At 41.3% G+C, this 26,328-nt stretch overlaps 1 protein-coding gene across 1 annotated transcript in view; it reads right to left on the bottom strand.

Annotated features, from left to right (window-relative positions):
• DDR2 (discoidin domain receptor tyrosine kinase 2) overlaps positions 1 to 26,328 on the bottom strand; it is a 115,963-nt gene that overhangs the window by 7,849 nt on the left and 81,786 nt on the right. Inside the window, exons 4-16 of the mRNA XM_080935585.1 lie at positions 20,990 to 21,092; positions 19,301 to 19,532; positions 18,860 to 19,007; positions 18,375 to 18,480; positions 16,070 to 16,253; positions 12,245 to 12,488; positions 10,036 to 10,098; positions 9,177 to 9,307; positions 6,141 to 6,351; positions 4,565 to 4,788; positions 3,167 to 3,294; positions 1,049 to 1,237; positions 546 to 780 (exon numbers count right to left, since the gene is read on the bottom strand). Of these exons, the coding sequence (XP_080791711.1) occupies positions 546 to 780; positions 1,049 to 1,237; positions 3,167 to 3,294; positions 4,565 to 4,788; positions 6,141 to 6,351; positions 9,177 to 9,307; positions 10,036 to 10,098; positions 12,245 to 12,488; positions 16,070 to 16,253; positions 18,375 to 18,480; positions 18,860 to 19,007; positions 19,301 to 19,532; positions 20,990 to 21,092 (2,198 nt within the window). The remainder of the gene's footprint in view (positions 1 to 545; positions 781 to 1,048; positions 1,238 to 3,166; positions 3,295 to 4,564; positions 4,789 to 6,140; positions 6,352 to 9,176; positions 9,308 to 10,035; positions 10,099 to 12,244; positions 12,489 to 16,069; positions 16,254 to 18,374; positions 18,481 to 18,859; positions 19,008 to 19,300; positions 19,533 to 20,989; positions 21,093 to 26,328) is intronic.

Below are 26,328 nucleotides of genomic sequence, written 5' to 3'. Positions count from 1 at the left end.
TTATGAGAAGCATGGTCATAAACTTAATATGGAAGTATATTACAACGTAATTTTTTAACAGATAAGGCTTTTAATGCCCATAATTAAGACAATTCGATAGGGAGAAGGGCAAATAGAAAAAGATACTGAATTTCTTTTTTTAAAGATTTATTAATTTATTATGTACACAGCAGTCTGAATGCCTGAATGTATACCTACAGGCCAGAAGAGGGCACCAGATTTCATTGTAGATGGTTGTGAGCCACTATGTGGTTGCTGGGAATTAAACTAAAGATTTCTGGAAGAACAGCCAGTGCTCTTAACTACTGAGCCATCTCTCCAGCCCAAGATACTAAATTTCTTATCCTTTCTAACATTTCCCCTAGAGCTTCTGTAATGGTGCATTACCTTTTCCCAGCAGAAATAGGCAAGTCTATAACAACAAAAACAATAATAATATAGTGCCCGAGAAGATCCTCTCAAGTCGGGAAAATGTCAAGGTCTGTGGGGTCTGCCTCCAGTTTGTCCCAGTTGCTGGGACAGGGCTCCTGGATGTAGAAACTCACCAGCAAGATGCTTTCCCAGGACATCCAGCGGATGGGGAGTACTGCCCGGCCCTGGATCCGGTAGTAGTCACCACTGTACAGGTTTCTGCTCATTCCAAAATCAGCGATCTTGATGGTGTAATTCTTGCCCACTAAGCAGTTTCGTGTGGCCAGATCTCGGTGAACAAAGTTGAGAGATGAAAGGTACTTCATACCGGAGGCAATCTGGGTAGCCATAAACTTCAGGTTGACGTAACTAGGGACACGGGGAAGAAAAAAGAAAACAGCTATGGACAGGGAACATACTAATTAACAAACCAGGGTTAAACCATATCCTGCCTCTGTTCTCAAAGAATGCTTGATTTCCTCCAAACGGTGGCTGCCCCATCATCCACTGCACACTAATCGGTTGCCCACACTACCCCCACAACAACGGATACCTTAAGTTTTATCAGTTCCCATTTTCAGGTCCTGGAGTTACTCTCAGGACTGCACAGAAACGATAAAGGACCTGACTCGTTTACCTGACTGTGGCATTGCTAGAACAAGAACTCAGAGGCTCGTGGCGAGAAAGAAACTGATTGAGATCTCCATTTTCCATGTATTCCGTGATCATGCAGAGCGGGTCCTCGGTGATGCACACAGCTAAGAGACGGATGATGTTTGGGTCCTTGAGCCGAGACATGATCTTTATCTCCTTAAGAAAATCATTCCTTTGGAGGGTGTGATTGTAGATAGAGTCAGAACTGAGCAAGAAAGGATGCAAAGCAATGCCCGCCCCTCCCCATCACACCACGCCTGGCTCACCCTTGGATAATCTTTGAGATAACAGACTAAAGGGCACCCAGACCTATCCCTTCCAACATTTCCCTAAACACAACGGAACTTTATTTAGTCAACGATGATGTTTTCAATGATAAGATCTACGACACACTTGTATATCCCTAGTGGCAAAAGGACCACTCTGTAGAATGTCGTTAACGTTACTGACTCAGATAGGTGTTGCTTAAAACTACCCTGCAAATGGAGCTCTTCATTAAAAACCAACTCAAGTGCTATAAGATATTTGCCTCTTTCACACTCTACTAAATCACAATCTTAATAAAGTGAAGATATTTTTTACAAAGTAGATAATCACCCTCTTGATTATCTAATCATTTTTTTATTTGCTCCTACTGGCTTTCGCCAATACCATCTGCACCAGCAGTCAGCCATAGCACACAGCGACTTGGTAGCCTGATCAAACAGAGTTGTTTGAAAACTATCTGGGACAAACTGGTAATGGTTTAAGTTCATAGTGACAGCCACATTTAAGTTGTAAATTGTCAACATGGAGCCAATGGCCCACATTCTTAAAACTACATGGGCAAATCAGAATTCTCCCGTGAGTTTTACAGGAATTCTGCACTGAAAGTCAAACTCTGTCTATATAAATCACTGGAACCAGTGTAGTCCTGATTCAGTGTCTCCCCTCTCCTTTTCCTGTGAAATTCCAGGTTATGGGTTTTGGCGACATGTGAGGATCCAGAACTTAGGTGATCCATCATTACCAAACAAGAGGGTGTAGGTAGATCTGCAAATCTCACCAACCCAAACCACCCAAAAATACATTATCTTATCTCACATGATGTTTTTCCCCCACTTGCCACTCTCTCCTGCTCTATGAGAAGATTAATATGAAGAATATCCCATATCATGTTAACATTTGTAAGATGAAACTCTTGGTTAAAATGTGAAAAGCCACACAGTTCCATTTCTTCACCTTTGTCTCCTCTTCAGGCCACATCCTGCCCACTGTAAGACTATTAATGACACCTATCATCAATTTGAATACACAACAATATAGGGAAATAGGAATAACAAACTTCCCCTTGGGATGAGTATCGAGGCAACATGCATGAGAAGATGCATACGGTATCCAGATGTTCAGGTTCCTCTGGGACACAAACAATTAGTTTTCCACCAGCATGCCTCTCTGGGTGAGGATTAACTCACCATGACTGTAATGGAAAGGCTGTCAGAGAGCAATGCAGTATTCTGCAAACTGCAATGTATGTAGTTAAGGATCCAAGAGGTTACTAGCCAGTTGGGAAACCTGCTAAAGGACTGTGGATTCTTTTGCTCAGAGGTCCACGGATGTGTTTCCAAGTAGAAGTAGCTTCTCTTTTGTGAGGGGCTGCTGAACATAGAAGAAAAGGAGCATAAAAGAGAAAAAACACAGGATGAGAATGTAAACAGAGATGTGGGGAAATGGAGAATTCAAAGATGGAGGAGGAAAAGTGTTTGTCATTAAGAAAAGCCAGCCAAAGGAGAAAGTGCCATCCAAGATTATGTCTGGATTTCGTGAGGGAAGAATATGTTTGGGCTGTTGTGTAAGGGGTGAGGATGGGAACTTAAGTAAGTATATATTGAATATAATATAAATAAATGCATTTGTGTTTGAAAGAGATGGAGAAAAAGATGGGCACCTCTGGCCACACAGGAAGCATAAAGCCCAATAATGGGCTTGTGGGACAGCTCACAAACCTTCTCATCTCAAGAGAGGAAAAAAAAAAAAAAAAAAAAAAAAAGAGCTGAGAAATGTTTAGGAATAATCCTAATCCTAACCATGAAGCAAGTAAAGGAAAATTCAAAATGCAGACCTGGCATTCTTGTTGGCATCTGCTCGGAGCATTTTCACGGCCACCAGGACAGGCTGGTTAGCACTGACATCTAGTGCAAAATCTTTGTCTTTGAATTTTTCCATTCCCTCCACTTCACAGAGATGAACCTAGACAAAAGTCATCTAGTCTCAGCATCATCCTGTCTCCTGGAGATGCCTCAGCATTCTTGCTGGGCATGTCCTGGAGATAAACTAACTCTTACGGCTCAGGCAAAACAATCAGAGACCAATAAGAGGCTATGGGTGACATATCTTTGATTCAAGTAATTGTCAAAGTTAATAAACAATGCTAGAGTGCCCAGCTAATATGATACATCGGTGCCCTACAAAAAATGTACATTGAATGGAATATTGATATGGGTAGGAATAAATTTAAAATGTAGGAATTTATCACAGCATAACTCTACTAGAAAATAACATTTGACATAGTTGCTTCAACTTTGATTTGAGAAAGTTAATCCTTTGATTATATAAAACATAAGGCAATTTCCTAAAATAATCACTTGGGGTGAGGAGAACCTTGTAAATTATGCCTATGTGCTAACAATAGTAGGGTGAGTATAAAATTTCAACCCAAGGGACATAATGGGTCCACATGAGAGAACTGACAAATGTCGGGGGTTCCTCTCTGCCTTCTCTAACACCAAACCTCCCAGAGGGAAAATACCCTATCCATACTGGAAATCAACAACATATTCACTAGAAATCAAATCAAAACATTTGATGATGTAACACTTAGATAACAGGATTCAAGAATTCTTGTTACAAAAACATTGCTCTAAATTCTCTGAAGGTTCTGAGGACTTATGTAAGAGGTAAATGTCTAATATTTCTTGCATCATTCTGAGAACAACTCAGAAACAGGGCTCCTCCTTATCTTTGTGGTAATTTCATTCCTTGGTGATTAATTCCAAAACCAAAACAGGGGCGAGGTTGGTTTGGCTTTTGGGTTTTTCTTTTTAAACCATTTTGACGTATAATTCTCATTAAAAAAAAAAAAAAAAATTGTAGCAAGCAGCATGATGTTCCTAGATAATTCACAAAATATAATGACATCCAAGAGCCCAACCTTAGAAACCTATTATAAACAGTTTTTGAAAGCATTGGGTATTTTTCAGGATAGCTAAACTCTTGTGACTCTCTTCCCTTTACGGTTTTGTATAAAAACCAGAAGTTCTAGGAAATCTACAGCTCTTACACAAAGATGAGATTGACCATTAACTATCTAGAGAGCAATGCAGACAAGCAGATAAGGGAGACCTTCTGCTGAGAACTCACTTCTAGATAGACACTTGTTCTACTGATCTCTTTTATCCACATTCCACTTCCTCCATATCATTAAGGACTGGGGGGGGTCTCATTCCAAAGATCAACTCACCTCCCCAAACTGGCCTTCTCCCAGCTTCTCCTTGAAGGCTAACAGTTTCCTGGGGAATTCTTCCACCACCACATCTTTTCCTGAGAGCAGGTCCATGGTGACAGCAGGCACAGAGTAGGTGTTGCCACCTGTCACTCCCTGGAGATTCACTATGTCTGCTTCTGCATAGTGAGGCACACCCTCAGGTCCATTGGGCTGGGCTGGCTTCACAACGCCACTGCAGCCTGAGAAAACATGAACCCTGAGTCTGGTTCCCAAGGGCTTTAAGATCTGAGGTGATAGCTAGAACTTGGCCCCACAGCAGCCTAACCTTCTTCATATATACTTCCTGGGGGGAAATTGTGCCTCCTCTAGGCACATTCCTTTTGGACTTGTAGAATGTAGGCTGCCATATTGTTTTCCACTTTCCCTAAAAGGCACTGTCATGAACAAGTTCCCTGACTAATCCTGTGGGATCCTGTGGTTAAGCCTTAGGAAGGCTTATGCTGCTGTGTCAGGATGGTAGTCTTGAAGGTTGAAGGTTTAATAGCAAATTTCCGTAATTTCAGAATGCTTTCATTAATTTAACAGTCCAGTTTAGGGAAGAAAACAACTTCATATTGAATTTATAAAATCGTGTTTAACATGTGCCATAATTGTAGAAAGTTAGAATATGATTTTTATGGGAGATACAGACCTTGGGAAATAGGTCAATTACTTTGGTTCTGTTAAGAAAATAAGTTCATATGTAGTCTTTAGTCTTGCTGTTTCTAGGAATGGTCTCTGCCTATGATTTTTTACCCCATCAGTGATAAGATGGTTATTAATTTCCTTTCTTCTTTCAGCATGTTTATTCTCTAATGAACTTCTATTTTCTCTATTTAGTAAGACCAGCTGTCTCAGGCCTTGAATATAAATGCTCTGCCACCAATCTAGTCACTTACAGGCTGATGACCTAGGGCAGCTTTTGAGGATCCCATTGGTGACCCAGAACCACTTCCGATGTTACCCTGTAGCACTTTTCAACGTGGACTGGGCTTTGAAGCAGCTGGCATTATGCACCGTATTCAACACTATGACTGAGAAAAGCCAAAAACATTTACTATGAAAATAAAATCTTATTCTAGTGTAATGAGTATTTTCCAAAGAGAAGTCAACAAATGAAGCCTTTCAATTATCTGGGTAGAGAGCTACCCAGAGATATAGAATGCCTTTGGCTTTATGGCTCTTTTCTCCTCCCATTGTAATTTCAGGTCTAGAATTTATCCCAGTAAAGTCTGGGCTCAAGTGAGCACAAAATGGGCCTTCTCTCCCTTTACACACAGGATCAGAAGGTTATCTGGATGACTGCTCAGCTTCTTTTGGTAACACCTCAGTGACATTTTGACATTTTTCTATGGGGGTCCCTGTGAATGTCTTATGTTAAGAATAAAAGGCAGGGTCTCAGAATAGAAGTGGCAGCAACCAAACCTAGGGACAGACTGTACACCTCTTCAGAGGCTGGCACAGACGTAACCTTCAGCAAGAGTGTTACGCCTACGTCATAGAAATCAAAGCTTCTTCTCTCTCAGTCCCCTGCCCATGATTTTATCCTCACCTGCCTCCTCTTCTCCTGGAGCAAATTCTGGAAGCTTTCGGATCAGTCTGGATGGCTCCTGGTAGTCAGGGCGAAGGGGAAAGATGCGATCGTAAGTTGAGTTGGACTCCTGTTCACTTGGTGACGAGGAGCGGTTGTTATTGAACATGCTGGACTCGCTGGGCAGGGACAGGCTGACTGTCATTTCATCATCCAGCATTCTCCGTGAAGCCTGAAAGTCATGGATAGAGAGGATTGTCACACTTTCTTTCTAAAATCTAGCCTCCGGCTTGGTTTATACCTTTAAATTCCACCCTTCCCCTCCCCCTCCCCCAGGAACCCTGCAGCTGACAGGGAGACGAGCTGGTGCCATGAATTCCTGTGTTACAGAAATTTAGCAATAGTTTCCTCTTTAGATGACAGATTTTTTAACCATTTAACTCCTGCATTGACAACATCCATAAGCTCCCAATGCAGCACGAGTACGTAAGTTTTTCCACATGGACAAAAATATTAGATATTATCCTAGCAAGAAATACAGAGTGCCATTCCGGAGCACTGCGAGTCATTATATAGGGCCGTATTCGGTGGTAGAAAGAGTTTCTTGAAGGACCGAGTTAAAGATCAAAAGGCAAAAACTGCTCTCCAAGTTAGCTTTGATATTCCAGATGAGGAAGATGGTCCAGCAGGTTTCAGAAGACCCGAGAAGTATGACAAATTCTAGGTCAAATAAAGAGGGGGAAAGAGTCTAGAGTAGAAAAGATAGAGTCTCTCTCTTTTTTCCCCCTTCAAATAAAATGTAGCCCTACTAGACTATTCAGGAAGAGCACACACTAGGTCTCCACCGCTAACTGAGGAACTACTGACTGCCGAAGGCTTCTCAGGGCAGTCAGTTTGTTTTCTTGAAGGCTGTGACTTCTGCTAGGTTGACCATCCTCCAGTGGATAGTCCCACACTCGTGACTACATGAGCGGCACAACATGGATACACAGTAGGTTTAAAAAAAAAAAAAAAAGGAAAAAAAGAAAGATAAGAAGTTGGGAGGGGTGGGGGAAGTGACGTTAGATCTGGGAGGAGTTCAAGGAGGAGTGAGGTAAATAGATGTGATCTGTATGTGTCTCACTGTATGAAATTCTCAAGGAACTACTACAAATATATTTTCAAAGAGCATATGTCAGTTCAAGCAGCCGAATGAAACCTTAGTCAGGCAGCTTCTTCTGCCATGAGCTCCCCACTTGCTACCTTTATAGAGTTACCCATTTAGATGTGAGCGTGTTTCAGCTTTCCAAGAGAGGAAATGCTTAGCACTTTACACTGGCGCCTAGAAACACCGAGATGTTCTGTAGTCTGCTTTTCAACTCTTTAGATTCTGCTAATGGACTGATGTCTTTGTTTTGTGTTTTGTGTCTGATGCTAAGGGCTTTGTACAATGCAAAGAGAGTTCCTCTTCTTTGAAATATTACTACCCCAAATCTGTAAAACTAACGTTGAGACCTGAAGGTGGAGCAGGTCAGAAAAGACCACAGATGACTTGCTAGATGGCTCCTCTGAAATCTGAAGTGAGCCCTTTCTCTTGTACCCTACAAACAAGGAATTCTAGAGATTCAAGACCCTTCTCATGGTGTCCTTACCCTCTTATGGTACAAGACTTGGTCTCTAAAGTCAATGATTCTCTTCTAGACACTGCAGATACCTACAGTCTAGAGATCTCATGACCCAAAGCCATTTCTAGGAACCCACTGATCAGAAAGGGCTAAAGCCAGCAACATTTTGATGGATCCAATGATGGACCATCACTCAACAGCATTGTCCATGGAGATTCTTCTCTGATTAAGAAGCCAGAAAAAATTATAGATCCTCATCCTCATTGTTAGTAAAGTGTGTCAATTTTGGACAATTGAAACAAAAAAAAAAAAAAAAAAAAAAAAGAGAGAGCAGAGGTTGCCCCTTGAGTAGGTGTTATCTCATCAGAACAAGCTAAATCCAGTCCATGCAATCATTACCCAGAGTTTTATATAAAATAACATGTGTGAGATAAATGTGCCAGCACATGCCCATGATGACCTCTCAGGAAAAACACAGGCAGGGGAATCATGGCATGTTCAAGGCCATCCTGATCTGCAACACCTAGTTAGTCAGGACTACACTGGGCAACTGTCCCAAAAACATGAGAAACAAGGCTTTGCATGTTAAAATAGTGTGTGTGTGTGTGTGTGTGTGTGTGTGAGAGAGAGAGAGAGAGAGAGAGAGAGAGAGAGGTTTAAGCTTCATAAGCTTCATTGTCAACTTCATGGACTGTACAGTTACCTCAGAAGCACAATTATGCATACGTGACAAGACGTTTCCAGAAAGGACAGCTGAGCAATGAAGACCTGCCCTGAATGTAGGCGGTACCATCCTATGGACTGGGATCCCAGACTCAATAAAGATGACAAGATGAAAGCCAGCATTCATCTGTCTCTGCTTCCTCGCTGTGACACAAGGCAACTGGCTGCTTCCTTCCTACTACCTTCCCTTCCCTGACATGATCAACCATTTCCTCTCTTAAGTCACGGTATAAAATAAAGCCATCCTTAAGTTGCCTTTGTCAGATATTTGGTCAAAGCAACAGCAAAAGTAAGTAATCTGACACCAAAAATCAAAGAAACAAAAAGTTTAGAAAAGGCAAAAAAGATTAACAGAATTGAGTGACCTCCAAACCTTGGCTGTCCATCAGAATTGCTGCCAAACTAAAAACACACACAGGCACCTGCACTCTGCCTCAAACCCTGTAAACTGGATTCTTCATGGGAAATGCTCATGTTGAAAAAGTTTCTTAAGTATTAGAAATTTTCCTAAGATTTCGAGGCAGATTCCAAAATCTTCATTCTGAAAATGAGAAACTAGTTTCAGCTAATGCCTTTCCGGGTTCACTTCTCCAGCTTTTCCCACACCAATGATTCTTGGTTGCCTCAGAGAACTCATTAGCCACTTACAACTTTTTGGAATTTGGCCTTTGCTCCTGTCATACCAGTACAGGAAATGGAAGCATAGGATGTTCATATTGCACATCTTTACCTTTTCTAGCATCTTCTGCCAGAACTGCCTCCACAGGATGATGACAATGATAGCCAACAGGATGAAGATGATGGCCACCAAGCAACCAATCAGGATCCGAGTGTTGCTATCATCAACTTTAAGCATGGGATCTGAGACCAAGTAGAGAAGGCAGAGAAAAGAATCACTTTCTAGGGTAGATGAGATCAGTGGGAACTAAACAGAGCATAGAGACCATCATGTTACTTCAGGAGAATTCCAGAAGGTTCCAACCTCATATTTAGGCCTTTTATTGCTCTTGCTTATTTACTTCTATTTCCTACAGCCTTCTTCCATAGGCCACCACCCTTCCTCTCTCTGTGTCTCAGACTAAATAGTGAGCATTTTTCATACTCATTCCCACATTTTGTCTCTGTTGTCATGGTCTTGTACAGGTTCTTAATGCTCATGAAAATATAGTCGAGAAATGAGTTGGGCTCTTTATTCTTGGAGATTGACTAAGGGAGCTGAGATTCCTCCCAGAAGAAGTCCAACCAAGCATGTTTCCAGATTGCTGGCTGTTATAGCCAGTGACTTCTCCAAGCAAAGAATCTACCTCTGCATATTCATCTACCAAGAGGTAGAAAGCATTTTGTCCCATGGACTCCTCATTCATGAGATCACTGTATGAGTCTCATTTAGAAATATCTCCTTACTTGTTTCTCCTGCAAGCTTCTTAAATACTCGTGGAACAATCGGAACACTCTAGACTCTGCCCCTCTCAGCTGAAGAAACTTATGAATGGTGACAAATAAGAGTAACTTTGGGCCCTTCATTTTGGGGGTGGATTGTCCTTCCTTTAACATGCAAATAGTCATTAATAATTACTAATCACACGTACCATAGGTTGTGGGTGCCATAGGAGAGGTGGAAGGAGCTCCAGAGTTATTATACATTGCAGCATCTGTCACAGAACAATGTACTATGTATAAGTCAATATAGCAGGTTACCAATGGTGTTTTTTAAAAATTATACATGGGTGAACTCATTACACTGTAGCCTATAGATGCAAAAAATGTATAATATCCATGAAAAACAAAAATAAGAATGAATCCATAAATATATCCAATAAACTATAATGACTTGTACAAGTAAGGACATTTTTCCTGGTGCAAAAACAAAATAGTTGTAAATATTAAATATTGTTACAGTATAAAAAGTTAGTGCATAGTGTTTCAGAGGGCTGTGGTCACAGATCATCATAAAATATGCATGGAAAGAAGGGCCTAGATTCAACAATATGTAGAGAGAACTCAGTGGATATGTGGGCATGAAGCAAACCTAATGTGAAGACAGTCATTCCTCCCAAGAATTTAATCAATTAGACAATTTAAAAAATCAAACAATTTAAATTGGCTTTTAAAGGGATTTTTTTTTTTCACTGTGCTTCATTGTCCTAACTCTCAACTTAAGGCTTCGCCCATCCCTAGAGATAGAAAACTATCTGTGAAATGTTCTTTACTGTGAGGCTGTGGCTTTCAAAGGCAGACTCCAAATGCAATTGCCATATTAACACCGGTAATCAATTTTTAACCTCTGATTTGTCAAGAATTAAAATATGAATTTCTCTTCTACAAGGTACTCTTTCAACAGATCCTAATTTTTCTTCTTATAATTCTTATACAAATAAAGAGTTTCTGGGGTCAACTATATGTGCTAAATTAAGTTCTCAAGAACCTAGAAGAAAATAACAATACGAAGACATAGAATTTCAAACTTAAGAGAATCCCAGGAATCTAAAACTTAGTCCAAGTTATGCTTGGCCAAAATAAGACAAATGTGCCAATTGCTCTGCCAAGGATGCCCAAGAATTCAACAAGTAGGTGGACATCTGTGTATTCACCTAGATGATTTCCAAGGATAGTGAGAATTTATTTATCTTCTGATTATTATTACACTCTAAGCACCACTTCTTTTGAGCATATACAATTCTGTTCTGAATATATTACATGAACTAATTAGTCTTCCTGTTTTTAAATTAAATTTAGCATAGACAGCATGTAGGCACCAATGCTTTCTAAATATGTACACACCCTCTTACCCTCTCTATTAGCATAGCCTAATAAATGAGCCATCTTGAAATTTTCTTTTTTAGAAACATATCAAGCCAAGATGGCTTAGACATTAAAGGCTAAGCTCACAATTAACATAAAGAAAAAAAAGTTAAGCCAGCAAGGGTGTTATCTTCTAATCCATGGCTAGGTTATTCTCTCTTTCCCTATCATTTTATTTTATGCTTGTACTTTCAGGCTGAATGGGGCTTCATGCCTTAGGAACTACTTAGGAAAGCCCATGGTTTTGTTCCCTGCTCTTCCTGAGTGCTTAGACATTGTGGCACTTGGGATTAATTCTAAAAAAGCCATCTGTCTTCCAAACTAAAACCCAATGGTATAGACAAAGTCATAAATTCCGTTTAACTTTTCAAGGCTTGGTGCAGAACAGGGTTTTTGTGAATCTTACAATATATTCAAAAATGATGAAATCATTTTTAGAATGTACTGGCAAATGTTTCTGAGTTGTTATAATGGCATTGTATTCAAGAAAATATTTTCTTTTATGCATTCCTAAATGCCAATAATAAACATAAATATATTTTAGATTTGTTTTCAAATACAAAAGCAAGAAAGAATAAACAAAGATGGCAAAAGATTAGTAATAAAGTGAGTGATAATCTATTGTTCTCTTTACTCTTGTACATAATATTTAGGGATTTTTATTTGAATTCTTTGATAGTCCTTAAATGCTTCCCATTAACAGTCTTAATTTGTATAGCATTGTTACATTTTTAACAATCTTTTGCTATAAATCTTTTCTAGACAAACATGTAAAAGAGTCTAATAAAGTTTGCACTGTTCCACTCTGGTTCCTTATAACTACATGAGTTAAAGCTAGAAACACAAAACTAGAAACTAGGATTCTCTCTTTCCAAAAGCTGTAAGGCATCTGAGGAATCCCATTCCTCTCGGAGACCTGGCAGGAAGCAACATGGATGCCCTTCGCACCTCCTGTATCACCCCACTCTCTTCCCTGAGTTGCCCGAGGTTTTCTACCTGATTGGAAAGTGATCTCGCTGAACATCATCCATGTGTCAGCAAAATGGTATTGGCATTTGATGGCACTAGCCATTCGGTGGTGGAGGGGCACCGTGACAAACCGAGCACTGGGGTTCACATCATCCAGAACAAGGGGAAAGGAGACAGCAGTGGGTTCCCATTCACTGGCTTCAGAGCGGAAGTAGCACTGGACTTCCTTAAAAATCTTCACTCCTTTAGCAAACATGTTGTTGCAGTGGACCTGGCAGAGAACGGGACATGTGAGAGACAGGTTGGTACTTCCGGGTTATGTAGAAAACCCTAGGCCTTTCCATTTCTGTAAAAACACTATCCATAATTTGGTCTTCTGGACAATGGCAATGATACCCAGGTCAGACCTTATAAAACCTAGGATGCTGCCCTCACTTCCAATTTGCAAGTGTGTGATCTGGTCATCTGGTTTATGTTCTAGTCTCCTCACCTGTTCAGCGAGAGCTAGATCAGCATCTTCCCAGGTCTGTCTTCTACAAGAATTCCCTTGGCTCTGCAATCTTTGTAATCATACTTGCTGTCTGCCCATATCTGAGCTATTCTGATCTGTGCCAACCTAACATCATACTTCCTCCCAGGTACCTTCCAAAGATAGACCATTCCTTTTCAGGAAGGCTATGTGGGAAACTTGAAAGAAAATAAAATTCAACCAAATACAATTTCATCTTTCTTGTGTAAATCTCACTTATTCCGGAGTGCCATGGATGTTTAAGACACAGAGTTAACTTTAGTCTAAATAAAACTATTTAGATGGGAGCATCAAATATTTCTCATTGTTAACATCTGAGAAGAGACAAGAAGTCATTTGGAAGGCAGCTGCCATCTATTCTCCTGCTGTATGACCCTTTCAGCGGGATGTTTGTTTGGTCTGTGAGGTCATCAAGCAAAAATTCCATAACAGTCCTTCAGCAACTCCCCCCGCCCTGACAAACACACACACACACACACACACACACACACACACACACACACACACACACGCAATGTGTATATTAGCAACTGACTCAGGGCCCTTACAGCAATTCATCTCCATTTCCTCTGACTCAGTCTTAATGTGGAAAACAGATCTTTCCTGGCCATTGTCCCTCAAGAGCTTCACTGGCTGGAAAGGCATGGCTGTCATTCATGGACTGTATTCCTGTTTCTTAGGCTTGTGTAGACCCTGAGTTGTATGGTGTGGCTCCTGTACATCCTCTGGGTAGCAGTGCAGGACTACTAGGCTGAATTCACTTTTTTGAAGAAGATGGAAGAGTAATGATGAAAGAAATGTCAGAGAACTGGAACAGAGATGTTCTAAGGGTAGACCATGAGAGCTACTAAAGGGTGTAAAAACCTTCTATCCCAAGTCTATGTACTGACAAGATGGGGGCACTCACATGTTTTCCAACACAATTGGAAGGAGAGCCCTAGACATCTAGTCCAATGCCCTCATACCACATAGAAATGTAGTAGTCACCTTAACTTTTCCATTTGGATTATTTTCTCCACAGGTTTTACTGATGAACATATGTGTTAATATCTTCCTTGGAGTGAGGTACCCATTTTAGTTTATTGACCCCCAAGTCGATGGAGTGAGGCTAAGGGCAAAAAACAAAATCAAAGAAATACCATCTCCAGCTTCAATGGGTTTTTCAGATGTTCTGAAATCTGCAAAGAGTTGGGTAAGTACCCTGCAGCGAAGGTAATAATCTTTCTTACAGATGGTTCAAGAATTCTTCTGGAATGCAAATAAATAGCATAGAATTTCATTCCCATGTGGGCTTACATATTTATTTATTAAAATAATATACTTTGAATGCATGAATAAGCTTTAATGTTATATTTTAACCATCCTTCAAAGCAAGAGATGAAGAGTAATTTGCCTCTAAAAGAAACCTGATCTATAAAAGATATTAGTGCCCTGGAAGCAATTTTTTACTTTTTTTGCCCAGGAAAACTAAACCACATGGAGGCCCTGTTTGTCTGAAAAGACTGTCCCAAATCTCCTACTTAAAAACTTCTGGCTTCTTGATCTAAGCTCTTGAATCCTTTTAATCTGTAATAAATGTGTTTTAAAAATCCTGGAAATTCAGAAAGATCAAAGTTTACTGCTGAAATGTTATAAGGTCATGGATAGTTTTAGAATCTTTTAAATTATTTGTTAAACTACAAATCCTCCCCAGCATGTATAAACTTACAAACTTATGTGTATGTTCACAGGTATATTTAAGAGGAATACAAAATTAATTTCTCTAACAGCATATTTTTGTTGCTCTGCATATTTTCTTCCTTTGCCTCTTCCTAATCCTATCTACAAAAATCTCTGAAGAATAATTTGTTACACGTAATTTCACACACGTATGTTTTATACTTGCCAAAGATCCTCCAAAAACAAACCAACAGAGCAGGCATATGTTGTTCCTTCTGTTCTTATCTTAAATGCTCATTTAATTAATAAGTGCTAATCTGCTTAAGAGATAATCCATTAACATCTGGGAGTAATATAAAAGACATGCATTTTTTTAAACCTAGCTTGTGTAATGAATAAAACATTTGCATTAGAAGGAACCCTTAATGATGACTGATGATGTACATTTTTCCTTCTTCTGGGTCCCATGTTATCCCGCATGTACTCTTGTTCAAATTAATCTTGCCTTTCCTACTGACATTGTGACCAATGTTTCTCATGATAGGGACTATACTTTGCTCAGAATCTAGCCTGCTATGCTCCAAATACAGCTGTGGAACCAACAACAAGAACAGATGAACAGATCCATTTTAATTATATAACATATAATATAATCACTAATTCTTCCATTTAACCCAGGAAACAGATATAGACTGAAGACTACTGAGGAAGGCTTACCAAGTTTGTAGATTACTACTGCACATGACAATAAATATGAAAACAGGGCATATAAGTGGACATCCATGTAGCAGGCCAGATTTATTTTCCCACCCTTTCCTAAGGCTTTTATTACTGTTTCCTCTTGCCCTTATATAGACTATTAAGAGTTTATACCTAAACCATATGAGATCCTGCAGCCTCATCCTACACTGAACACAAAGGCTTTCCTTCACACCTCTGGCTTCTACTTTTCCCTAACCCTAGAATTTAGATTTAGCATCCAATCTAGTTACTTTTTGCATAAACTTTTCTTCTTTTTTGTGCCCTTCTCTCTAAAACAGACCTAGGTTAGAATGAGGGCAAAGGAGAATAATGATTTAAACTACATACCAGGAAACTCTTTATGTTATAACAAAGATATTATCAAGGGTAGCATTAGAATTTGGCTCCCTGATAGGGTCTTACTTGAGAGAAAATAAGAGCTAGGACTTAAGCTTCCTCCTTTAGATCTCTTTACATATTCATACTTACTATGGTGCATCTCATGACAGCCTTCTAGGCCAGCCTTGGCCAAGCCTTTGGCTTCCAACTGGCCACTCAACAAAAGTCACCAATTTCTACCTAACTGTTCTGCAGTAATGTACTGATGAAATAACTATTATGCCTAAGTGGATGGAAATGTTTGGGTCTGGTGAAAGGGAGGGAGGGAAGAAGGGAGGGAGAGAGGGAAAGAGAGAGGGAAGGAGGGAAAGAGAGAGGGAGGGAGATGGGCCTAACCTCAGCTGACACAGAACAAAAATGAAGGAACAACCTTTAAAAAATGATATGACTCTGAATTCATTTATACTTGTAGTAGTGGAATATATTTTAAAGTCTAATTTGGCCAACATCAGCTCAAGGCACATCAAGCAGTTTTTCCTCCAACACTGTGCTTTTGGATTGTTTAAAGAAAATCTACCACTGACCTTCATGGTGGTAAAATTCCTGACTCGGTCAAATTCAAACATGATCTCGATGAAGCCATTGGTAGCGCTCTCGTTCCGCCATCCCACGTAGTCATAGCCGGGCCACACATGGTATTCATGGGTCTGAGTAAAATCATCCAGTCCAGATACCCCATCGGTCAACTGGCCTAGTCCTTCAGTCATACTGCTCAGGCCAAGGGAAGAGGAGAGAAGAGAGGAGCCTGGAGTCACTCACGCATCCACAGAAGAACTTTTCAGCCTACCAATTCACCGATAGATTTTGCGAGAGCTGATAATTGTGGAGGTGGAGGAATTACGAGAAATCATTCAAAAGCATGTTGGCTGGTGGTTTTCTTTTCTGAATTGTGTAGTCCAAGAAGGGTTGCAAATGCTTCCAACCAGTGACTATTGATCACTGATGGGTCAAGGGCTGTGTTCCTCATGCTATCCGCCAAGAATGAACTAATTTAAATGCTGCTGGTAATTGTGGACCATTATACCAAGACACCATATTGATAAGTATAGGGAAGGACATAAGGAGAAGAGTTATCATACAAACTAATAAAACAGTGCTTCAAATTTTGGCGGCTAACACAGTAAATGTGTTATTTTTATAGCATTTGTTGATGCGAAACTCTGAGTTATCCATTGATTCAGAAAAAGAGATAGTTAAGGTAATATTAATTTGATTAGATGCTTATAATATGCAAATGACTATTTCTTCCCTATTTTGTTTCTAAGAGTACCATTGTGGCCTTGACTGTTAATTCATTTTCACATCATGGAATCTGGGATTTTAAATTTTACCTCATTAGAACTCACATCTAGTCCTTGCCAGCTGCCAGTTTAATCTGCCTGAAGCACAGCTCCAATCACATCCTTCCCTAACTTTAAGAATCACCAGTGAATCACTGTATTGATGATGCTAAAGGGAAACCCCTTCCATCCCCACCCCTCCTCTTGATATCCTTCTTACTATTCCTGTCCTGACACTCAAGTCTCCAATACCATGAATGTTGTCATGCTATACCTTCTCCTGCCTGGGAACTGTGAGCTAAGCTGAATCATTCTTCTCCAAGTTGTTTATTGTCAGGTATTTGGGCTAATGCACAGGATAATTAATCTTCTCATGTAGCCACTGACCCAAACCATGAATGCCTTAAGCATAAGACCCATGGTTTCATTTTTCTTAAGTACCCATAACAGCTAGACAACTCTATACACATGGTAACAACTGACTAGGAAAGATTGGTTGATCTGGATTCAGTTGATACCTCATTTCCTGTGTTCCTTGAGCATAGGCTAGCTAGGGTGTGACTGAGTCAAACGATGTAAGAGAGTAGAGGAGACACGAGTGACTACATAGAGCGAAAGGAAATAAGTAAGGCTAGAAGACTGGATGAGTCGGGACTTCACTCCGGCTGGCAGATGAGGGTGGTCGTTCATTCTCCACCCCTGAGGAAGTAGAAGGGCTGTTATTCTACAATCTACATCCTGAGACTCACTAACATGTTTCTTTTTGAAGCCCTACAAACTTTATTGCAGGGTCTGAATTTCACAATATTCTGACCTCTCTCCTAGACTCAGTCCTTACAGATAAACACTGAACTAAGAAAGAGAGGGATTGGAAATAGGCCAGAAGAAGAATGTAATGATTGAACAGATAGGCACAGGTCTTACCCAGCTCTGTACCCCAAAGTGTCTGACGATATTTTTCTATCACAGCTCTCCATCCATCCACTTCAGGCTTCTCTGCTGCTCTCAGCCCAGTTATGGCCATGATCCCCAATGTTGTCCTCTGCTTCCTCCTCTCCAAGCCTCTACCTACAGTTTCATTACCCTAAAAGCTTCTCTTATCTATTTTAAATCTTAACTGTTCCTTCTTTTCATAGCTTCTAAAGTACTATGTTTATGGAGTCCATTGTTTCTTAACGTTGTGACCCGACCAGTCTTTATACTTATCACTTTGTCCCTATCGCTGTTAGCCTTTAGGTTGGAACATTCATCCTCATTTAAGGCTCAGAAATATAGCTCTCACACTGATAGACTTATCACAAAGTTTGGCTCTTACATTGTGTGATTTTTCCTATCTACTGTATTACTGTTTTGTTTTCCAAAAGTCAGCTACAAAATGGAGATAAATAGCATATAATTTACTACATCTAAGTTATTTCAGTGTATCACACATGCACATAATATTGGTGGGTTTGCTGATTCTTTGGTTATTGATGATGAAATCACAGTAAACTATTTGTCATGGCCATTTCCCTTACTCCAGTGATTATTTACATCTCTTAGACTTTACCTGTACCCAACAGCTCCATCATAGACAGAATCATTCAGATAAATGATGGAGCCTCCAGGGAGTACAAACTGCTGCCCAGCTGGAGCATTGTAAGATACCAAGCCATCTGCCAAAGGAAACACAATAGTCAGTGTCTCTGGTAAGGAGATGCACCGGCTGCCTAACCGACTATCCCAGGAAGCTACTTGAGCTTCCAAGAAAGCTTGCACATCCTGTCCACTGCAGTTCCATCTGGGCTCATAATTGGGCACTGTTAAGAAGCACACCTCAACAGCTGTTACCTGAGTAACTGGGAATACATCATTCTCAGCACAGGGCACCAAGCTCTGGGTGGATGAGCGTGGCTCATTTTTCTCTTTTAACCAAGAGGAAATAATTTTATTCCAAGGGCAAATGACCTCATCCCTTTCTGAGTTGGTGGTTCGTAGTCCTTAGGGCTTGGAAGTTTCTTTATGGTTCATAAAGTCTCTGTGGTAGAGACTTACCTAACCAGACACAACCATAAAGCTCCACCCTCATGCACACATTCATGGAGTGGTCAGTGACCGGGATTAGGCGAACAAATCTGGCTACAATGGGTGGCTCCAAGTCCTTCAGGAAAACATCATAAGGATTATTGTTCCCGTCGAGCACCTAGGAGAGAGACAAGAAGGATCAGAGATCTTATAAAACCATGCATGCCTTTCTTCATGCATCATGCTTTTGATGGACACTTTGCTACTCATTTATGAGCAGAGTATAGCCACTCAACTCTCAGCAGAGCTAATAGATCCACTGCATCAACTCCTATACCATGGGTCACATTTACAACGTTATATCTGGCTTGAACATACACAGTTTGAACAATGGACTATTGAACTATTCAACTATATTGACTATTATGAGTCCTATACCCGCCCCCCAGAACATGGACATTTTCTTCTTACCTGCTTCCCGTGCCGGTTCCGCCAGGAGATCCAGCGACTGCCATCCCTGCTGTAGTTGATCTTGTACATGGGTGCAAATTCAATGCCATGACCCCCTGCATGGCGCCCCTGGGTCCCCACAAGGGTGATAAAGTGTAGGGTCCTTAAGTCAATCTGGAGAAATTCCTTCAGGTCATCAGGTTGCACTGGAATCTTTGGGCACCAGGCTCCATCTCCTTCTTCAGAGTCCAGCCTCGAGGAGAAGGGTAAGGGAGAGAGGGAGCAAGTGTGAAACAAGAGACTCACCAGCTCCCAGTAGGCTGCTGCCTTGTGCCTGATGACAGAGTGAAAAGCAGCAGTCTAGTCCAGAGGGACATGAGGGACCTCCCCATGGTGTCTGTCTGTCCTAACCATACCCATTTGTGGTCAGTTTCCTGTCTCTAAAGCCCCACACAGCCCAAGGAGAGTCACCACAAGGAAGCTGGGGGCCATCCAAAGCACATGTAACCTTCTCATCTTGGTTTGGAGAACTCTAGGGAAATGAAACTCTTTATACCCTTGTTCCTCTGAGGAATCCTTTCACCACCACCCCCTCCCATTCCTCAGCCACAATCTTACAAAGCTGGCTGCTTGTGGTTGGGGTATCAAGTTATAGGAAGAAGCAGGGAGGAAGGAGAAGGGAGGAAAGGTAGGGTCTTCACTGTGGGCTATGCAATGTGGTAGAATGCTAGCCAGCAGGATGAGTGTGGCCACCCAGCAAAAGCCATGGGAGCCATGGTGAAGGTGAGTGTGGAAAGCTTGTGAGAGAATGCACAATAACCTGGTTTCATTTATTTCTCCAGACTAGACCCGAATTGAGAAATCACTCTAAGGTTTATTTGGGGGACCCTCTGAGTTTTTTCCCTCTTTCCTAGAATGTTCCCTTTCCTCATAGATGTTACCCATTCATTTCTTGCTCCCCCCTTAACTCACCAGCCATTACCCTCATCTCTCAAACACTAATACATGCATGAGAGAAGCTATGTGGGTCGATTGCCTCATGAATAATTCCATTTTAACAAAATCAATACTAAATTTACGCCAAATAATTAGCTTCCAGCAGGAAGAGGAGGCATTGGTCAGCAGCATGGCTTCTAAGTTAGGAGTCTGTTCATTTAGAGACCTTGGGAATTACATACTCCACATAGAATTTTCTCTGTTTATAGATGAAGATGGCCCTTCTGTGTGAGGTTTCCTTGAGGGAGAAAAAAAACTTACTGGAAACCCCAGTGTCTGGTTTGACCATAGATGCTCTGCCCAGTGACATTTCAGACACCTCCTGAGAAGCAGGCATCACTCACCACCAGTGTCCTACATAGTCTCCCCCTCTCTGGACCTGCACCCTTGGCCTTTCTCCTACAACAGCCCACAGTGAGGTCCAATAAAGCGAGTCCACCACTTATCAATGAACCCCATTCACAGTGGGTGGTGTGACTCTGAGGCCTCTGCGGTTGGGAAGAGGTTGAGTTTTCAGGCCAGTGACTACAGCCAAGGCTTGGCCTCTCTCTGAAACATTCCAAGCAGCATAAACCTCTTCACATCTCTGTTCCAGTCACACAAGCTCTCTTCAACACTAGCCCTTCCCCCCAGCATCTTGAGTCGTGGCTGTGTGTCCATCCCCCCACCCCCACTCCCCCAGGCACTCAGGCCTTCTTGATAAAGCTATCTCACCTCCCATATTTGGCAGCTGTGGATTCTGACCACTGACTTGAAGCTGTGATGTCCTCATCTGGAATGTGACCTCCTGACATGCCCAGAGGATAGCGACATATGGCTGGGACAAGGAAACAAAGAGAAAACAGAGAATGTGCTTTCATTTTCAGCCCAGAGTCCCTAAGAAGGTTGAAACTGGTAACAGAACAGGAAACAGGGGACTTAAGATCTTCCTATGTCACTCTCTGACCCAGCTGAACCACTTTGATGCTATGGAACTTCTTCCTAACCCTAATAGCCAAATACCTCCAAGATTTAACCAACAGCCAAATTTAACATTTTGGCCCAAATTCTGATGACTAATGTAATATAGTTTAATGTGAAATTTTCTCCTTTTATTGAGTAATAACCCCAGTACTCCCAGCCTTAGTCCCTTACTAGCTGATTTACATATTAAATCAATTTCCTAAAATTAACATTATCCTTGTAGCCAACAGGTAGCTCTAAATCCATAGCATTCTGGTCGACTAGGGAGCTGATTATATGAGACTGTGAAACAACCCAATACACTGCCCCCTGTTAGTACTGAGCATGCTGGTCTTGGTTAAAAACAATAGTTTCAGGGGTGGACTTCACTTTCAACAAAGAGAATAAAACAGAGCATATGAAATTCCCTATGGGAAATAATCCCGCTTTCAAATAATGGGCACCAAACGACAATGGATCACCATCTCAGAGAGATGGGAAACAAGGAAGAACCCAATAGATGAGCCAGCAACTGCCTGACAGCGTCCAGTTACGGCAAGTGAGTGAGACCTGGACAAGATCCAGACTTCCTGAGTTATAAAGACAAAACAAATAAATAAAAATACTTTAAAGTCACCATATTCTATGCAATAAAAAATGACTAGGTGGATAAAACAGAGACAGAAATCATTTGGAGGAAGGAAAAGAAAGATTTTCAATGGATTTTCAACAGTAAGTTTTCTAGAAATAAGAAGCCACAAAAGGCCTTGCGAACAAAACAAAGGAAAACAAAAAACAACAAACCAAAAACCCTGGACTATTCTTTAAAATGGGGAACAGGCCTAGAGATATTCGGTGTCTAGATATCAAAATATATCACAAAGTTGTAATAATTAAAGCAGTCCTATATTTTAAAATGTAACCAATGGGGCTGGAGAGATGGCTTAGCCATTAAAGGCTAATCTCACAATCAAAAATGTGACCAATTAAATGAAATGAAGAGCCCAGACATAATCTCACATATATAAGGTCAACTAATCTTCAACATAGGTACCAAACAGTACATAGGGAAAGGGGAAAATAGTCTTTCTAACCAAGGTGCTAAAAACATTGAATATCCACATGCCCAAGAGTGAAATTGGACCCTCATGTTACAAGCATGCACGCGGGGTTTTTTTAGACTGGCTTGTGTGACCAGAGGCTGGATGTTCTCTCAATGCCCATTTGCAAGCAGCAGAACTAGGGCTGCTCAGTCTAAGTAGTGAGAAAATTAAAGCAAAGAAAAACCAGTGAAGCAGCTCCCGTGGAAGGCTGAAGGCCTGAGAGCCCCTTGCCTCCAAAGCCTAAAGACCCTGACATGTGCTCTAAACAATGGACAACAAAAAGCACACCCGTCTGAAAGACAAATGGAGACCAAGAGTTTTCTGTTCCATTTTGGCCCTGAGCCTGCTGCACGATGTTGCCTGCATTTGAAGATCTTAGCACATCTGAAAGCTAAATCCAGGGGCTGCATTTTGGTGAAGATGCAGTTATCCTGCTGTGGGTTTGGGCTCAGAGCTCTACTCCCAGATCCCATCCATCCTGGACAGAGAATGATGCTCAGACGTCATGCTGGCAGCTTCGGTATAGAACATCCACAGTCCCATCCATCATACATCTCCAGATGTGGGGCTGTAAACCGAATGAGAGTCTCTGTCCTCTGGGACATGTGAGGTAAGCCAGACATTGGCAACAGCCAGGAAGGTGAGTCATAATATCATAAATAGTTTCCCACCTTGGGACCTACTGCTCTGTGGGACAATAACCAAGCCATTGCCACTGTCCCTACAGTGTGTCTTGGTAAAACGGCATTTCCAGGAAATCCTATTTCTGTCATGTCCTAATTGACTCTGTGCAAGAATTTTTTCCTATTTAACAGATATGGAAACAAAGCAAAAGAGATCAGAAGTGTGCTGACAGGCAGACAGAGGTGGTGACAGAGGAAGACCACATAGGAGTCTCTGCTATGTGGTGTCACAGGATTGCTGAGTTCTTCCCAGAGGCTTAAAGACATCATCTTGGGAATTCATCCAAGGGAAACCTTGAGTCATGCAGACAACAAATAGAAAAGGATTCCCCATAAGTCTGAGCATTGTTTACTTTACTGCAATCTATCCATTTACATATTAAGTGAACAAATGTGCCCATTAACAAGTGGTCTTGCATTTATACAAGCCAGTAGTGAATCAGACATAAAATGATTTCTCTCCTAGACCTTCATTATGGTCCAAGAGACAAATGGAAAACAATAGTCTTTCAGACATTGAATACATAGTTGCTTACCTATTTGATTGTTGCTATTGTAGTCTCCAAGACTCTGACAAAATATCAAAAGTACTAACATATGGTGTTAGGATGCAAGCAACAGGTTCTTTTAAGAAACCTTGGTTGTCAGACCCTCCCAAGTGAGTTGTTATATATGGGGTTCAGCAAGTATTTGTGAGGCAGTAGCTTGCCCTGCTGTCTCTCAGAAGGCAGGGACAGAGTTCCACAGAGGGGGTATATTATGTGTAGGAGAGGAAGAGAAGAGCTGCTGGATAACCAGACACAAAGATCCACTGAGGAAGTTTCAGGTGTTTGGTTACAAGAGACTCCAATGACGAGAGACCTGAGGGATGACAGGAATCTTCTTCTGTGATGTGATGTAAACCCTCAGATCAATATCAGAGTAAGGATTAGGCTACAAGGGTCACAATAGATTCACATTCATTAGAAGGGTATAATTTCCAATGGTCGGCTAAAACAGCAGATAGTACAAAGCTTTCTACATACTGTTTTATATTTCCCTGTGTGTGCATACCTATAATGAAGTTTAAGTTAGAAATTAATCATAGTAAGAGACAAACAATACTTAATAGAAAAATGGAACAATTATGTTATCCCATAGTAAAAGTTATGTGAATGTAGCTCTCGCGTGTTTTTTAAATGTTTATTTTGTTTATTTATGTGTGCATGTCTATATGCACATATATGTATGCAGGTGTGTGGACTTGCAAGGAGTTCTGAAAGAGGTGTTTAATGCCTCTGAACTAAAGTTACAGGCATCTGTGGGATGCCCAGCTTGCTCTATGGGTGCTGGGATTTGAACATAGGTCTTCATGATGCAGATGAACCACACCCGCTTGTCAAGAAGACAACAAAGTGCTTATGTAGAGAGGTTAAGTGCAGTGAATGACAGGAACCAGGTGTGACAGAAGAGGAGTGGTCAAGAGTTAGTCATTTCAGTCCCAATTACTACATTTAACATTTGTGAATTAGTTCTGACCTTATCTATCTAATATGTTCAGTCTGTGATTGACTATGAATTGAAACCAAGGGAAGCAAAATCATAGAAAAGGAATGATTAACTTTTTGGCCCTCCTAAGACAATGGGAATTAGGTTCAAGATCTAGAAATCAGATCCAAGGACTATAAGGTTGAAGACAGGGAGGTCAGAGACTAGAGCTAGTAAAATAGCAATGGAACATAAAATAAGTAAGTGGACTTTCTCCATGATTCAGTGTTTCCTGGGGCCTCACAGGAAGGGCAGAGGAAGAGGACGAGCTGATCTTGGACAGCCTTACCCATCCCGCTGGGTCTTTGGAACCCGAAGAAAATTTGGCCCAGAGAGCCCAACGTGGCACTTCCCTGCAGCCCCAGTGTGGTTTTTCTATTGAATATGCCTATTTTGGGTACCTTGTGGAAGGGATCTCAGCTATTTGAGAAGATACGGAACTGCAACATTGGCTCAAATCCTAGATACCAGACCCGTTTCCTTCTTCCAAGCCCCCTTCCCCATTCACTAGATTGCATTCCCCTCCCTATTCAGTCCATATTCTGAGATATAAAGAAAGATGTACAGAAAGAGCAGCCTGTCACAGGAAGTAAGATTCACTCCAGCTAAAGATTTTGCTTGCTGACTTGTCTTGGTGGTTTCCGGATGCTTCCGCTACCCACCAATCTCCTGATAGAGATGCCAACAGACTCTTCCAGTTTCCCAGAGTGGAAAACTACCAGCATCAGCCACAGTAAGCCCAGCTGAGAACTCTGTCCATCCCAAGCTCCAGTAGGGGTTGGCAAGCAGACTGAGGAGAAACAGCTGCCACCAGGTCCCAGCATCCCAAGAATTACTTTTCATACTCCCGAGCCAAGGCCGTAAGGATGAAAGCATTGCTTGTTCCAAGATGTTTACCACCGACGGCCAGCTCCGGCCCATTGCCTCCCTGTCAATGAGTATCCTATATGCAGCTTCCAGGAAAACACAGAGCACATGAATGGTCTAAGCACAACCCCTGGCTCTCTCCAGGCACACGTGTTTGATAGAGGGAGATTGTCAGGGTCAGGGGGTGGGATAAGCCGGTCTAATGATCTAAAGATATATCTATGACTGTAAAGTTTTAGAGCCAGGAAAAAAAAATTAACTTACAGGACACTAGTTATTCAATATCAGAACCTGTGAGGCCCACCAAGGTGAACTGACTCGCTCAGAAACTCACAGATGACCAATATAACTGTGACTGAAACCCAGTGTTCCCAGCTCTGGTCCTTCTCAGGATGCCTCAAACTACTTCTTCCAGCTCTCGAAAGAACAAGCCCAGTCAAAGTGGGTGCTGCTTCCCACAAACCGCATATAGCTTATTCACCCCGAGTGCCCAGACCAGACTATTAAGTTGCTTTCTTCAGGCTGTGGATTTATTCTTTTTCGAGTGGATCTATTTCACTGTTTTCCCTCAGTTGACGCCCCCTTAGGAATTCTCTTTGTTATTGCCCTAGGAATTCAAGATAGCTTCCAGAAACAAATATTAGAGACAAGAAAGACAATCGGATGCATGGGCTATAGGATACGGAGGTGGAGATGGATGGCGCACCCTTCCTGGTTACATACGTGAGCCAGTAGATGGGAAAGAAGTATGCTTTTGTCCTGACAAGAAGGTAAACGCAGAAGAAACAACTGGGTTAGAAATAACATGGAGCTCAGCAGTTGATAGAAAATACTGCTTGTGGTTCAGCATATAATACTTCTATGTTTCATTAGGCAGAGCTTATAAAACCCCACAGAAGAAGGGGGAGAAGGATTGTAAGAACCAGAGGGG

The sequence above is a fragment of the Micromys minutus genome (assembly GCF_963924665.1).
Source record: "Micromys minutus genome assembly, chromosome: 1".
In the NCBI taxonomy this organism is placed as follows: Eukaryota; Metazoa; Chordata; class Mammalia; order Rodentia; family Muridae; genus Micromys; species Micromys minutus.
The sequence above is the reverse complement of the archived record's forward strand: the minus strand, read 5'-3'. Positions and strand labels throughout refer to the sequence as shown.